The following is a 16,563-nucleotide window of genomic DNA, read 5'->3' as shown; positions in this document are numbered from 1 at the left end:
GGTTCCAAAGAAACTCGGTTAGAGTGTTTCGGCTGACGCCAGTAATTCAAAATACAGGACGACAGCAGCAGGGTCTCGTACCTGCATTTGTAGATTAATAAATGTACATAGATTACGCAATGCTTTGTAGAAAGAACAAGTGTTGTTACTTCATGTGACCTATGGATGTGATCTCTCGAACGACTTAAGATTGCTCACATTACTAATAATATGCCATAGGTAAAGTTTAAATTATCACCTTGAAGATCAAAGTTTCGTAGCTCAATGCTTTTTGCGAGTTGATAATTGAAACCTTACGATTACCCCTAGTATTGATCGTATCGTATTTCTTTAGTCGTGACGTATTCCCTTAGTAATCCGACGACCCTCGTTTAGCATTTGTGTCAAAGTACTCGTCGATAAAAGAATTTTGACTATGTAATAGCCGTAAGACATCTGAAGTTGGGTGTTGTCTGAAAAACGTTGTGTATAAGAAATAAATGTCTCGATTTATTTTGATTAAATCAAAAGTCGTTAATAATAAATGAAAAGCACCAGTTTGCTTTTGTTCTACAATAATATTGTAGAACAAAGGCAAACTGGTGCTTTTCATTCATTATTATAATGTTGTTCTACCAATAACCGACGGAAGATTCTGTTAATATGATCAAAAGTCGTTGTTATCAACCATCATTAACATGTGCAAGATGTTTCTCTTATTTTCTTCGCTGTTGTCGCTGCTGGTTGTGGGTATCGTAGCGGCAGCGTAGAAGATTTAGTAAGAATGATTTTGCTACGACCCTCCACAAGTAATCTATCGTGTCCCTTCATATCTGTATAACTACTGTCACTTAGGTCAATTGAACCTGCTTACTGTTTAAACCACCACTTCTCTCCATTACCAAATTAGCTATGCATTTATTCCTCAGTGTACGTCAAATCAACCTATACCTTTCTACAGACAAGTTGCACCATACAGATCTATTTACACCTATTCAATTCAGTGTCGCTGAACTGGTTATCTGATCGAGGCTACTACTCATATCCATTATTTTGTACCGCCACACTTCATAAGTCGCGATTCCCTTCGTATCTGGATTGTTCAACGTCCACTTTTCATTTCCGTGTACCTCACAGACAAACACATTCAGAAGTTACTTTGTAACACTTCCATTTATGTTCTATGCTAACGAATTTCTGTATCTAAAAAAGTTATTCTTACTACTACTCATCTGCCGTCTACAGACACATCGTTGCTGAAATAGTAGAGCTCAAATAGCACTTTTAGTGTATCATCTCGTAATCCCTCGGTATCCACTCACTTGATACGACTACACTGCCGGCCGTGGTGGCCAAGCGGTTAAAGGCGCTACAGTCTGGAACCGCGCGGCCGCTACGGTCGCAGGTTCGAATCCTGCCTTGGGCATGGATGTGTGTGATGTCCTTAGGTTAGTTAGGTTTAAGTAGTTCTAAGTTCTAGGGGACTGATGACCTTAGAAGTTAAGTCCCATAGTGCTCAGAGCCATTTGAACCATTTTTGATACGACTACACTCCGTTACCTTCCCATTACTTCTATCGACGTTAACCTTCTAATTGTTTTCCTTCCATGATACTCAATAGTGAGTACCTTTTGAGACATTTCCACATTCCATCATCAGTTTTTATTTCTTTAGTTCGCCTTGTACAAATAATCGTCCTCGTCATTCGGCTGTGTCTAGTACAACAGAAAATACTGGATTAAAATGACGAAGCCGACACACACAAACTTCTCTATTGTACACGGGGCACTCAAATGAAAACAAGACGACAGGAAAAAGTAAGTAAACTTTATTATTGCAAAAGTAATCGCCATTCAGCCCACTGAGAGCCAAGACGAAGGCGTGTACCTCAATGTCTGAAGCAAATAGACGGCTATGGATGTCTCTCTTTAAGGCTCCAAAAATATGGAAGTCGCATGGAGAGAAATGGGGGCTGTATGGAAAATGGGTACGACTTCCCAGAGAACTGCTGCTGCGTGGTCGAAACAACCTTGGCAATCTCTTCATATTTTTGGAACTATGAAGAAAAACATTCGCAGCCGTTTGTTTGATTGGAGCGAAGAGAAACACTTCTGAGTGCAATCATGGTTTCGCAGGCAACTGCAAACATTTTCCGCTAAGGCATTGACTGTCTTGCCTCAGTGGTTCAAATGGTTCAAATGGCTCTGAGCACTATGGGACTTAACTTCTAAGGTCATCAGTCCCCCAGAACTTAGAACTACTTAAACCTAACTAACCTAAGGACATCACACACATCCATGCCCGAGGCAGGATTCGAACCTGCGACCGTAGCGGTCACGCGGTTCCAGACTGTAGCGCCTTTAACCGCTTGGCCACCCCGGCCGGCTGCCTCAGTGGGACACATGTATTAACAATTACAGTGATTACTTTTGAAATAATAGTTCACTCACTTTTTTCATCTGTCTCATTTTAATTGACAGTCCCATATACACCGACGAAGCACCAAAAACTAAGGCAGAACCAGTTTTCATCAGAAAACACAACAGGCGTCCTCCCTGCTGTCGCTTGACACCACTGACGTCCCAAGTGACAGTGGTTTTGGGGTCAATGGAATGCACGCACGCTACAGGGCGTCTGGCTCGGAGGTGCTTTTGAAGTAACCGATTTGTAACATTTCGTTGTATCAATGTGGTGCCAACTGCTGCTCAAATTGCTGCTGCAGATGAAGCACGACGCACCAGAGCCATAAGCCGAACAAGATGGTCTTCCCTCTCGGTAATGCCACGTGGCAGTTTGGACCGCGACCTTTTTGCGGGCTCACATTCCCGTGACCACCGCTGCCAGCACTCATGTAAAGTGGCTACATTCCTGCCTAGTCTTCTTGCAAAATCGCAAAATATATTTTGAAACATTTAATTTCTTGTATCCATATAACACGACGTCGTTCAAATTCAGCGAGGTACTGCTGATGGCATCTTTGTTGCCTTAAAAGGCATTCTTGACGAACATCAACTCGTCTTGTCAAATCCCAGATGAAACTAAAACTCACGACCGTTACAGCGTGTGATTGGAGCAAACCTAATAACGCCACTCTAATGCATCTGGCGTGAAATCTGAATGGACATTATCTTTCAGATGTTGAAAGGCGCCTACAACTTTCGTTGATGTCGCATAACTCCTTTTCGGTGTCGCGATTTTTTTTTCCCGCATCAGGGTATCGTAAGGGGTGATCAAAAAGTTTCCGTTCGCAGGCCACAATAGCCCCTTGCCTACACGTCGGTGTTCGTATACCCGTGTTGTCGTCACGCTGGGTTGCATATTCGCTGCAGCAATGCCCTCAAACGTAACCTCTCGATCCCTTTTGTACCTAGTTTCGACAGTTCAATTTCTTCTTCCTAGAAATGGCTACGTCCTTTCACATTAACAGTCATTCATATTAACACGCTGAAGAGCCAAAGAAACTAATACACCTGCCTAATATTACGTAGGGCCCCCGCGAGCACGCTGAAGTGCCGCAACATGGCGTGGCATGGACTCGAGTAATGTTGAACTAGTCCTGGAGGTAATTGACACCATGCATCGTGCAGGGCTCTCCATAAATACGTAAAAGAACAAGGGGATGGAGATCTTTTCTGAACAGCACGTTGCAAGGCATCCCAGATATGCTCAACAATGTTAATGTCTGGGGTAGTTTGGTGGTCAGCGGAAGTTTTTAAACTTAGGAGAGTGTTCCTGGAGCCACTCTGTAGCAATTCTGAACGTCCGGGGTGTCACATTACCCTGCTGGAATTACCGGAATGCCGTCGGAATGTGCAGTGGACATGAATGGATGCATGTGATCAGATAGGATGCTTGTGTATGTGTCATTTATCAGAGTCGTATCTAGACGGAGCAGGGGTTCCTTATCACTCCAACTGCACACGCCCCACACCATTACAGAGCCTCCACTAGCTTGAACAGTCCCCTTCTGACATGCAGGGTCCATGGATTCATGAATTTGTCTCCATACCCGTACGCGTCCATCCGCACAATACAATTTGAAACAAGACTCGTTTGATCAGGCAACATGTTTCCAATCATCAACAGTCCAATATCGGTGTTGACAGGCCCAGGCGAGGCGTAACGGTTTGTGTCGTGCAGTCATAAATTGTACACAGTATCGATGATGGTTCGTTGAATGGTTCGCAAGCTGACGCTTGTTAATGGCCCAACATTGAAATCTGCAGCAATTTGCTTTTGTCACATTGAACGATTCTCTTCAGTCGTCGTCGGTCCTGTTCTTGCAGGATCTTTTTCCGACCGCAGCGATATCGGAGATTTGATGTTTTACCGGGTTCCTGATGTTCATAGTACACCCGTGAATTGGTCGTGCGGAAAAATTCCCACTTCATCGCTACCTCGGAGAAGCTGTGTCCCATCGCTCGTGCGCCGACTATAACACCACGCTCAAACTCACTTAAATCTTGATAACGTGCCATTGTAGCAGCAGTAACCGATCTAACAGCTGCGCCAGACACTTGTTGTCTTATATAGGCTTTGCCGACCGCAGCTTCGTATTCTGCCTCTTTGCATATCTCTGAATTTGAATACGCGTGCCCATACCAGTTTCTTTGGCGCTTCAGTGTAAATGTTTTACGTTCCTACCAATTTATCGTCTGTTAAGTGAGACGGTGACTGAGCCAACAAATCACTCAACTGAGCAAGGTAACATATTTCAAGCTGATAAAACGGGCACAGCAAAATAATATAGGATGTTAGAAATACAAGATGAATTGCTTTCCATATAAACCGGTGGAGCAAGATTCTGTATCTCCCGATGACGCCTGGTTAGCTTTCCCAGTCATGTTGACCACGAAGCGGCCTTGCGACATTCGCGGGCCACCACGTGTGACTTTCCTGGAGGTGGGTCGTTCTGCACGAGAAGCGGAGCGCGACGTGCGTGGACACGTCGCCAACGTGCAACGTGCAGCGGGCTGGTCCAGGCTAGCTCTCGGCAGGGAACCCGCAGAGGACAAGGTACAGTCATCTCGGATCCGCAGCCCGTGATGTAAGCAAGCCCGTCCCGACGACACTGTGTCATTTCTGATACTGTGAACGATGCGTTCCATCAGTTATGTGAATAAACTTGTTTTACAGACTGAAAAACACGCTTAGTAATACCGGGCTCTATGAAGTGCATAAGAGGTGACAACTTCAAGACCGTGTGTTTACCGACAACATTGCTGCTTAAGCTAGTCTGATGAGTTTCAAGTGATTCCTTTCGACTATGTTGATGTGCGGGTTCAATAATGAGAGGGACAATACCACCGTAGTTAAAAGATGGCAACTATCCTTTCCTCATCCGTCACATAAACGTCTCTGGTAAGTAAATCAGTAAATTAGTGAACTCTCTCTCAATACTACTTGTACATAATTTTACTGTGTAACTCTATACATATACACCTAGTTAACGTCCCTTCTTGTTTAGTGAACATTATTCAGAAGACGCAAAGCAGAGGCACTTACATTCCATGTGATTTTCAGTTCATTTAGACTATTTATTCGCAAAAGTAACAGCAGAAAAAATATTTCTTTCTCGACGCTACAAGTGCATACTTAAGACATATTTGTATTGCTCTCTTCACGACAAACATACGACTATAGTCTTTTCAAACACACACACACTGTCTTCATTTGTTTTAGTGAGTTGGTTCTCCTTCGGATCAAATCAACAACAATGATTCATTAAGCTTTCGCTCTTATGTTCCGCGAACCAGAAACGTTTCAGTTCGTTAGATATAATTTTATATGCCAGAACTTGAGTTAATGTTTCACCATCGATTTCTCCACTTTTGAGGAAGTATAACGTTCCACATCAACAGAACTGGTGCTGTTTACTCGTGTAATGAATGTTTAGCATAGATATTGCTAAAATCTGAGATCTATAAGCTCTTCGAAGACCTTTCCGTACATCAAAATGGATTTGCATTAATGTTGTATAAGTCATAGTTTTCATACGGTGGAGTTAAGTATATCAATGTGAATTATGCTGATTTTACAGGACGTGCTGCTCTTCTAAATGTATTGACAGTTGCTTTACTCTCTGTTTCTTGTTGTTGACAATCAAGCAAAGCAAAATTGTTAAGACACTGCAGTTATAGAACAAAGCAGCGTGTTTATGGCTTTATCTGCCATTAACAGATTTTGAGATAATTCCTTACTCAGTTTCAAAGAAATCTGTACTAATAGCCTTTAAGATAAAAGTTGAGTGATTGACGATACTTCAGTAAGGGCCCAGTCTCTGGCGGGTCGTTCCAGAGTTTTTATATTTCGTTTGGTTTCGGGAGCCAAATAGTTTTGTATCCATACTGGTTTGAAAATAGCGCCCAACAGTCCGAATGTCGACGGTATCTACTTTGTGTCTTGTCTGGAAAAGAACTAGTTCCATTCATTCACGGTACTTGCTCTTGACAACAATAGTGCTGTCTCGGGTTCGTTTTTCCGGCAGTATTATTTGTGCATTAACAGTGATACTCCGGAATGCGGATAGGTTCTGATATGCACATTGTGTATTGTTTCGCTGAAGGCAGAGGAATAGCGCAACGACGACGCCTATGTTGCACTGTTCCTGCAGCGATAACCACACCACAGTCTTCCGCATCTGTAGATAGGTTTCTTCGAGAAATTGGGTGTATTTTACGGTTTGGTGATTGCATATTACAGTCTTTTTCATTGTTGTGACGATATTTGTACGGAGACCAAGATAACTGGGATAACAATCCGAACAGATCCCTGTAAAGAGCCGGCCGCGGTGGTCTAGCGGTTCTAGGCGCTCAGTCCGGAACCGCGCGACGGCTACGGTCCAGGTTCGAATCCTGCCTCGGGCATGGATGTGTGTGATGTCCTTAGGTTAGTTAGGTTTAAGTAGTTCTAAGTTCTAGGGGACTTATGACCACAGATGTTGAGTCCCGTAGTGCTCAGAGCCATTTGAACCATTTTTGAACCCTGTAAAGAGCAACCGAAGACCATAGGTACCTTATACCAAAATGCTCAAGAGTTATCCCTGAACAACCTCTGCCAGTTTGTCGATGGATTTCTTGTTCACCTAGTTTCTGCTTAATACTTCCTCAGTGCAATGAAAATTTCATAATTGAAAGATGAGTCAAGTAAGAAGAATCCACACCACGAAAACTATTCTTAACAAAGGTAGAAATAGTTTTCCGATCCTTCAGCTGCGAAAATGAAAAAGAAAGAAGATTTAACATAACCTATTGAACCATGATCGTTTTACTGAGCAGACTCTCATGTTTCCTTCCAGTCGAAAATTAGTAATATTTTGTGTGAAGTTGCAGAGTAAATTTCCCCTTCTGTAACAGTTTACTGAGAGTGGTGGAGATCTATTTTATTAGAGACCAAGCATAGGTTACGTTAAGAAATGCCGAAAGTACTTCTCAGCTGTCAGAATGTTGCGTCAGTTGACAACGTGCCATCACCCGACGATAATACTGAGGTCAAGGTCAAGGATAAACTGTTTTTGTTCTCACGAACAGCTTCTCAGTAGACAGGACTTGCGAAACAGATGTCAGTTCACGAACAGTAATTTGACTGTTTAAATTATAGCTGCTTTTCAGCGTATGATTATTCCCCAGTGTTCGGGAAAGAGAATACCAGTGTTTTGTGTATAAAAGGTGTATCATGTTACATATGTGTTTTAATTGAGCTCTCCTTTTACTCTCACTGTTAAAGCACAGAAATTTGCGACCTTTGATGCTGTTCGTCCAACCTTCATAGCCAATTTCATAGTGTTAAATATTTCGATACCAATTTCATTTTGGAATCTCCCAAGCAGTATCCTCCAGATACAGCGTGTCCTTATCGTTTGGCTGCTATAAATACATATTTCCAATCTCTAATTACAGTTGACGGAATTATAATCACGTCACCGAATATGCTGTTGCTCTCTGTACTTGTTTCAGTAACCATTTCCGGCCTGTATGATATCTCCGGACGAAAATTCCCAATGACTAGAATGTACGATGCTTAGTTACCAGTGATTTGCTAACTCAATGAAACTACTCACACGTATAAATACGCTGCAGTTGAAATTTTAACTGCAGCTGCAAAAACAGGTCAACGACCTGATCTCAATACAGCTATACTTCTAACATTACTACTTCGAGAACTCCTGTCAAATTTTATTGGTTTGCGTGGAGAACACTGGAACAATCGATCTTGCATGACAAAATTTAGACATATAAATAATTCAAAAGCCAAGATCGCTTAAACACTGTTTACTAGATGATCGGTTTCAACACATTAAAGGTGCAATCATCGGATCTGTGAAGATGTAACATGACAGGTTTGAGGGAGGGCTTACATGAGTTACACCATATACATTACTATTAGTGCAGTATCACATACCTGAATGTAGCTTAACATACATAAATCATTTGGATATAACGATACATGAGGCAGACCAGCTGATATAAAATCATTGTAGCAGAAATAAAAATTAAAAAATAACTGCTCTCATGATCACTCTATTCCATCAGATATATAAAACGCAGTCACAAGATAAAACTATTTGACACATGACCGCAGCGCGACTAGCAAGGGCTTTTGAATTATTTATATAACAGAGTGATCGCCCCACAACACACTATGCGTTCACTGCAAAATTTAGACAGTTTCTCGTATTCATGTTCAGAGTGTCCTTTATGTTGGAAAAGGACATTTCTCCCCGCTTTCAAGAATTTTGCACACCCCTTTCCAGCGTTCTTTCTTTTATAGTGAAGGACTACTGCTCCCAGCGCTACATGGATTGAACATGATACGCTGACACTGAAATGGAATACTCGGAGCATGTATGATTTGGACTCATGTATACAGCTCATCATTTACGGTTCAAAATCAGTTATTTCGAGCAGTATTGTTCAGTCTGATATCTAATGAAACTTGAGAGTCTCTTACCTGCATTTCTATTAATACGGCGCGGCAAAGTATTCACATTTTGTCCCGCTGACTGGTCCGTCACCCCGAGAAGAATATGAGTAAAATCTACAGGAAAAGCAAATGCTACAAAAACTAGGCAGGAAGAATACCACCATGCGATGGAAATAAGAATCCTATAACATTGAGCAGCGATTACTCGATTGGAACAAGGCCGCCTTTCCCTCCTCATGCCTCCCCAGTGTGAAAACACGCACTGTGAATCCCTTAACCCCTCCCCCCCCTTCCACTCTCTCTCTCTCTCTCTCTCTCTCTCTCTCTCTCCCTCTCCCTCTCCCTCTCCCTCTCCCTCTCTCCCTGTGTGTGTGTGTGTGTGTGTGTGTGTGTGTGTATGTGTGTGTGTGTGTGTGTGTGCGACCTTGTCTATCTGTAGAACCATGTAGTAATTAGACGAGATCTTGTACGTCGAAGGCACAAAACTTTATAATTAAGTTACGCTCCTCCAACTGCTACTTCCCGACATGATTAATTACTTAAAATACTTGACGGGGAAATTGTGGCAGCAAATCAAAGTATTATTGTGCTGCGATGTCATTTGCGAGTAGTCATTTCTCAGACAATATATACAGTGTGTCAAAGAAACGTTAGGACAAACTTCGAGGTGCTGTAGCGGGTTTCTTGAGGATGAAATCGACAATAGGAACGAATGGGCGGAAACGTCATCCAACGACGCTACATTTACAGGCGCCGAGCCCCGCCATTAAACCACCAATTCGGCAGCAAACGTTGCTCTGCGCGCTGTCGGACCGCACTGTTCTTTGTTTTCAGTGATCGCGACTGTCTGCCGCGCTCACTGTGAAGAAATTAGCTCTAACTTCTGCACTGAAAGGCCTTGTCTCCTATAAATACGATACTCTGTGGCCTCGGTGGATTACCTTTTGGACACAGTTTATTTTTTCTGTTGGGACCCTCTAAAATCTCCAATCTTTCCCGGTACACAAGAGAAAAATAAGCTCCAGATGGAAACCCGCTTCCTAAATTGTCATCCATCGGGCAACACAGCATCGCATTCATAGGAAATAAGGCCTTTTCTACGCAGCAGCTAGCTCCATCTTCTCCACTGGCGATCGTGGCAATTAGTCACGATCACAGGATTACAAATAAAATTGCGAGAAGTTCCGATTGCGGTCCGATAGTGTACAAATTCACGTTTACTTTCGAAGGCGTGGCCTACTGGCAGACGCCTACGCCTACAACTTGGCCCCTCTGTAGCGTCGTTAGATGACGTTTCTGGCCACGGGTTCCTATCCATGATTTGTTCGTCAAGACACCCTCTACAACGCCTCCAAGTTGTAGAAATATTTCTGGAACACCCTGTATAATGAACATTTCCTGGGGTTTCTACTGTTAATTTGCTAGGTATCTACTTTCAGAAAATAGTGGAGTGAATGTCAAAACGATTTTACGCCCAAAATTTCATACTGAAATTTTATGTCAGTTTAAACAAAACTTAGTTACGTAGAATGTAAACTTTCACAATAATATATATATATATATATATATATATATATATATATATATATATATTCCGGGCTATTAACCCGTGGTCGAATGGATTTCACCTTAAAACTCGACGTTTCGTCCCCTTCTGTGGAGGACATTTTCAAGGAGGATCGTATCTTTGTTGTTAGGTCCGATTCACACCCTGGCTCGTTACTGAAAATGTCCTTCGCAGTTGGAGACGAAACGTCGGATTTTAAGGTGAAATCCATTCCACCACGGCATAATAGCCCGGAATATTTTATTAATTGTGAAATCTTACTTTCCGAAGCGTTTTTCTATCCTACGTTTATTCGAAACACGTGAATGGCGAGAAATACGCTACGACTTCTTGTCATAGAGGCAAGGAAGCCAAAAATCAGCTTAATTATTGACTCTTTCAGTGGTAAAATTATAACACATGAAGCAAATAAGAATAGTCCTTTGGAGTCATCAACATGTATATTGTACTCACCAAAAATACTCTGAGGCCCTTTTTACTTTTACAATGTTGGATTAAATTATTCATCAGTGAGCGTTTTGGGAAGCCTGTCGACTGAACACTGAACATTGCTAGGGTGATAAGATAATGGCGAATGCGGTAAGCTACGAAACACTAAGTCCATAGAGTCAATGATGCAGTGAGTTGTTACAGTGGGTAATGTAATTATGAACATATATTCTGAAGGTATGTAGTTCGAATCCCCGTTCGACCATCTGCAGTTAGGGTTTACGTCCCTCCCAAATATCTCTTACGAACGGTATTGTGGTTCCCTAGAAACGATCACAACTCATTAACTATTCTACCTTTTCCGCTTCTAGCTCGTGTATGGTCTCTAACAACTTTTTTGTTATTGCGAAGTTAAACATTCCTTCCTGTACCCAGTGGTGTACCTAATACTAAGAATGAGATTTATATCTTTGTGATAGAACGTATATGATACTAGAAAATTTAATCGCAGAACAGATTCACTTTCAGACATCCCATAAACAAATTCACTTACGTACCAAATGGTAAACACTGAAATGAACAGAGGACTACTGGTATGACACTTGTTAACTATGCAAGGTAACTTTCTGAAAAAATTCCCATAAAAGTTGTTCAGAGTTGGGTCGTCCTCTACGGACGTAGTAAAATTTTCCCTACTGACATGTAAGAATAGCATAACGGGAAAAAGTCGGCAACCTTTAGTTCGTTTCCCTGCTATTACTGTGGACAGTTTCGTAGTAAATAAAAACACACACACACAACAAACTTTCACTCCGACATAACGCTATGAAAACGGTTTGTTGTCTTGATGATGGCATCAATTCGGAGAGTAAGAGTATCCACAATTTTCTTTAATTTAGCTATGTCTATTCAAAGTCACTAAGTGATCTACTACGGCCGGCCGGTGTGGCCGAGCGATTCTAGGCGCTACAGTCTGGAACCGTGCGACCGCTACGATCGCAGGTTCGAATCCTTTCTCGGGCATGGATGTGTGTGATGTCCTTAGGTTAGTTAGGTTTAAGTAGTACTAAGTTCTAGAGGACTGGTGACATCAGATGTTAAGTCCCATAGTGCTCAGAGCCATTTGAACCATTTTGAAAGCACTTTCGATGATCTTCGGCCTCAACTAATGCTGAGTGGGGATGAACTCCAGTCTTACACACGATCCTGTCAAGTGGCAAACATCACCTATGTTACTGCAGATACAGCATCTGATTTCTTCCTATGTTTCATACTTGATACAGATTCGTTGTACTTTAATTAACCTATCAGAACTCTTTGTGTGTGTTGTATGTATTTTATGACTAGTATACCAGACATATCGGGCTAATAAATTGCTAACGTAAGTAAATATCCTACTTATCTTTAGAAGTGCTAGAGACTGGTCTTATTTTAATCTCCCCTTCTGCTTCAGTTTGTTGCTGATTTTTTTGTTTCATCAGAATTTACCTAGTACGTTGTAATAAGTTTTTGCCTTCACTTTCATATACCCATAGTTAGGTATCCATTTTATTGAAAGGAACTGCTTATTGTATGCTTATTATTGATGTATGACAAGCCTTGTTTTGGAAGTTCACAATTTTTAACTAATGCTGCAATATACAGTGTACAGTTACTGGTATAGAATTACAAAGAATTATCATGGATTGCATCTGTTTTAGTAGATATTTATGTTTAGTGTGTCACTATATAGTGTCTTGAAGTGTCTCTTGATTGTTCCTCAGTTTATGCATTGTTGAAATTTATGAAACTCTATAAGGTGTGCACATTTTAATTTGCACTTACGTTCGTTTGATTGCACAATCCACTCAAGTGACACATGTGTGTTAACAATGAATTTACAATTCAGATTCAGTGATAATAGCTATACACAAAGAACATTTTAGCTTATGTTTTCGTATATTGTTCAAGGATATAATTTACGTTGAGTGTTCTTCTGCACACCATAAAAATCTCTTAAGAGAAGAACCAATATAGTGACTACTTGCATAAGCACATCATACATTTGCCATATTTCAAGTAAACTCAACGAAATATTTAAAAAGACGGAGGTGACAATAGCGTTCCGCACCAATAACACTTTATAAACGAAAATAGTCAGGAAAACAAAAATCCTTGTTTTCTCGAACCCATGAATGTGCACACATCAAAAAAAGTTTTGCATCACTCCGGTTCCCAGAACTCCTGAAGATAGACGTTGGCTGTGGATATTGTATCACAGACACAGTCACTTTGACTGTTCAGAGATGTCACTAAACCCGCCCAAAGATGTAAATAAGCATGCATGAGCAACGCCTATCAGACGTGGGTGTCCGACAGCTGATCAGTTCCAGTCATTCCACCAGGAAGGAGGTACGCAGCTCGTGTTGTCTGTAGTTCAACCATGCCTAGACAGTCAATACCACGGCTCGATCGCGTCCGCATTGTTACTTTGTGACAGGAAGAGCTCTCAACAAGAAAAGTGTCCAGACATCTCGGAGTGAACCAAAGCGATGTTGTTCGGACATGGAGGAGATACGGAAAGCCAGGAACTGTCGGTGACAAGAATCACTCAGTCCACCCAAGGGCTACTACTGTGGTGGATGACCGCTACCTACGGATTATGGCTCGGAGGAACCATGACAGAAACGCCACCATGTTGAATAATACTTTTCGTGCACCCACAGTTCGTCGTGTTACGACTCAAAATGTGCGCAATAGGCTGCATGATGCACAACTTCACTCCCGACGTCCATGGCGAGGTCCATCTTTGCAACCACGGCATCATGCAGCGCGGTACAGATCGGCCCAACATGCCGAATGAACCGCTCAGGATTGGCAGCACGTTCTCTTCACTGATGAGTGTCGCATATGCCTTCAACCAATCAATCTTCGGAGACGTGTTTGGAGGCAACTCGGTCAGGCTGTACGCCTTAGACATGCTGTCAAGCGAGTGCAGCTAGGTGGAGGTTGCCTGCTGTTTTGGGGTGGCATTATGTGGAGCCGACGTACGCCGCTGGTGATCATGGAAGGCGCAGTAGCGGCTGTACGATACGTGAATGCCATCCTCCGCCCGCTAGTGCAACCATATCGGAAGTATAGTGGCCAGGCATTCGTCTTCATGAACGACAACTCGCGCCCCCAACATGCACATCTTGTGAATGACTTCCTTCAGGATAAAGACATCGCTCGACTAGAGAGGCCAGCACGTTCTCCAGACATGAACCCTACCGATCATGCCTGGGATAGACTGAAAAGGGTTGTTTATGGTCAACGTGACCCACCAACCACTCTGAGTGATCTACACCGTTGAGGAGTGGGACAATCTGGACTAACAATGTCATGATGAACTTGTGGATAGTATGCCACGACGAATACAGGCATGCATCAATGCAACAGGACGTGCTACTGGGTATTAGAGGTACCGGTGTGTACAACAATCTGGACCACCACCTCTGAAGGTCTCGCTGTATGGTGGTACAACATGCAATGCGTGGTTGTCATGAGCAATAAAAATGGCGGAAATGATGTTTATGTTACTCTCTATTCCAATTCTCTGCACATGTTCCGGAAATCTCAGAACCGAGGTGATGCAAAACTTTTTTTGATATGTGTATAAAATCTGATGCAACGATTGTAACAGGTAGAAACTTCTCAGATTTAAAGAAAACGTACAAAATTGTGAAGATAACCGATCCAGACTTTACACACACTTATGGAACTATAACAAAAAGCAGAATAAATACAAAATGCAATGAAAATTTTACATCACGTGCCCAAAGGAACCATAATGAATATCCTGGAAAAATTCGAAAATTAAGTCCACACACACACACACACACAGAGAGAGAGAGAGAGAGAGAGAGAGAGAGAGAGAGAGAGAGAGAATGAATTATTAACGAACAAAAAGAACTGATGCACAAGAAATATGTAGAAAACTTTACTGACTTTCTGAAACAAAATAGGTGAATTTCAGTGCCTTATGACACCAAGAAATAAATCAAAACAGTAGTCATAAAACTAGAAACATAACTTATATCTTCACACTACACATGAAAACCGACGATCTTGGTATATAGCTAGTATCGCTGAAATTCCGCGAATGTGAACAGTACATTCATTGTAAACATATATGTCACTGAAGTGGATTATACGGTCAAACGAACATAATTTGAAGTTACAACATGCACATTGAACAACTGTAAAACTTAATGTGTAAATTGAGAAACAATAAGCAGACACTTCAAGACACTGTATTGTGACACACAAAACGTAAATATGTATCAAAATAGACTTTATCCATAAACCAGTATTTTTATAACTTTATACAACGAACTCTACATTGTATTGTAGAAGATTAGTTAAAAATGCCGGACTGCCGAAACGAGCCTCGTCGTATGAAAATAACGAGCTACTAAATTCAGCGTGCAGCAAAAAAACGGGAAAATATTTAATATTTCATTCATTGATCTCATGGATGCTGCAGACCCATTCGCAAGCAATCTTTCAAAAAAGTACATCGTTTCACTAAAAGAAAAGAAAGTTTATACGCTGTTGGAAATAGGGGTTACGAGATGAACCACAGTGGAAAATACGATAAATTTTTCATAGCGTCTGTCTAGACCGTCGTTTAGACATCCTGATCATTCACGAAATTTTACTGTTGTGCACGTCACGATTGGCCTTATATTGACTACTGTAGAGAAGTTACTTCGAAATAGTCTCAGATCTGCAGAAGTAGGTAGTTAGGGAAGAGGTATCGATAGCTGTGTCTGTACTTTGGTGGTCGAATGCGTGGAGGAGTTCGTCTACGACGCCACATGCCGCTCGCTGGACTGTGGGGACTGGCATGCTCAGCTGCGTGTGCACGCGCGCCGCTGGTCGGAGAGGGTGGCGAGAGCTCGCATCGAGCGGTGCGTGTCGAGAGGTCGATACTGCAGAGGCGGCAGTGCTCCGCTCAGCTCGGCTGCGGCGTTCTGGCAGTCCGCCAACCGGGCTAGGTCAGGCGCGTGTGGCCGGCGCGCGTGTCCTGGAGCCCCTGGGAAAAAGGGTGTATTCATTATGGAATGGAAAACGAGCAGCAGGAGGAGGAGGAGGAGGGGGAGGGGGAAGGAGCTTCTAGTGTGTCGGATCACAAAAGTATTCCCGCCTTGCGTCCATGGGACTCTCAGTCTGAATCATAGGGTATCGGTTCCACCCTGTCTGTGTTGAACAGCAATCGATGGATCGATTCCATAGTTGCAGTGTGAGTGAGGATGGCAGCACGAACTCAGTTATATGGATTTTTCATTTAAAACTGTTAATGAATACAGAGAGATTGATGTAAGTATCAAATGTTTTTCAATACACAAGCTATGATGAGAAAAAGTACAGGACGAGCCATAAGTTAGTTGTGAAAAATGCATTTGATGCTATAAAACTAAACGAACGAAAATGCAAATTACAAATTTACTACAACACAGAAATCCATTTTGAATTCAATGAATTTACAAATTATGCTCAGACTGGTTTTCGTGCTGTTCTGAGCAGACATTGCATCTTATCAACACTGTTTCACGAATCTTGTAGCAAATCTTTCAAATTTTGATTGGATTAGTTTCTTAAAATGCTCAACATCAAGAATTTTGACAGAATAAAATTTTTTGGTA

The 16,563-nt window shown here is 42.0% G+C and overlaps 1 protein-coding gene across 8 annotated transcripts in view; it reads left to right on the top strand.

The window, feature by feature from the left end:
- The window catches only part of LOC126161747 (sodium bicarbonate cotransporter 3), a 1,146,839-nt gene that overhangs the window by 420,550 nt on the left and 709,726 nt on the right, over positions 1-16,563 (top strand). The window contains exon 1 of one of the 8 annotated variants that reach the window (XM_049917797.1): positions 5,099-5,340. The exons of 2 other annotated variants lie outside the window; for them this stretch is intronic. In XM_049917797.1, coding sequence (XP_049773754.1) covers positions 5,246-5,340 — 95 coding nt within the window. In that variant the 5' untranslated portion in view covers positions 5,099-5,245. Of the gene's footprint in view, positions 1-5,098; positions 5,341-16,563 lie in introns of those variants that run through there. 5 more of the 8 variants (XM_049917795.1, XM_049917788.1, XM_049917790.1 and 2 more) reach the window with 5 other exon arrangements.

This window comes from Schistocerca cancellata, chromosome 2, assembly GCF_023864275.1.
Source record: "Schistocerca cancellata isolate TAMUIC-IGC-003103 chromosome 2, iqSchCanc2.1, whole genome shotgun sequence".
Taxonomy (NCBI): domain Eukaryota; kingdom Metazoa; phylum Arthropoda; class Insecta; order Orthoptera; family Acrididae; genus Schistocerca; species Schistocerca cancellata.
Note: the sequence above shows the minus strand (reverse complement) of the source record. Positions and strands in the feature narration are given on the sequence as shown.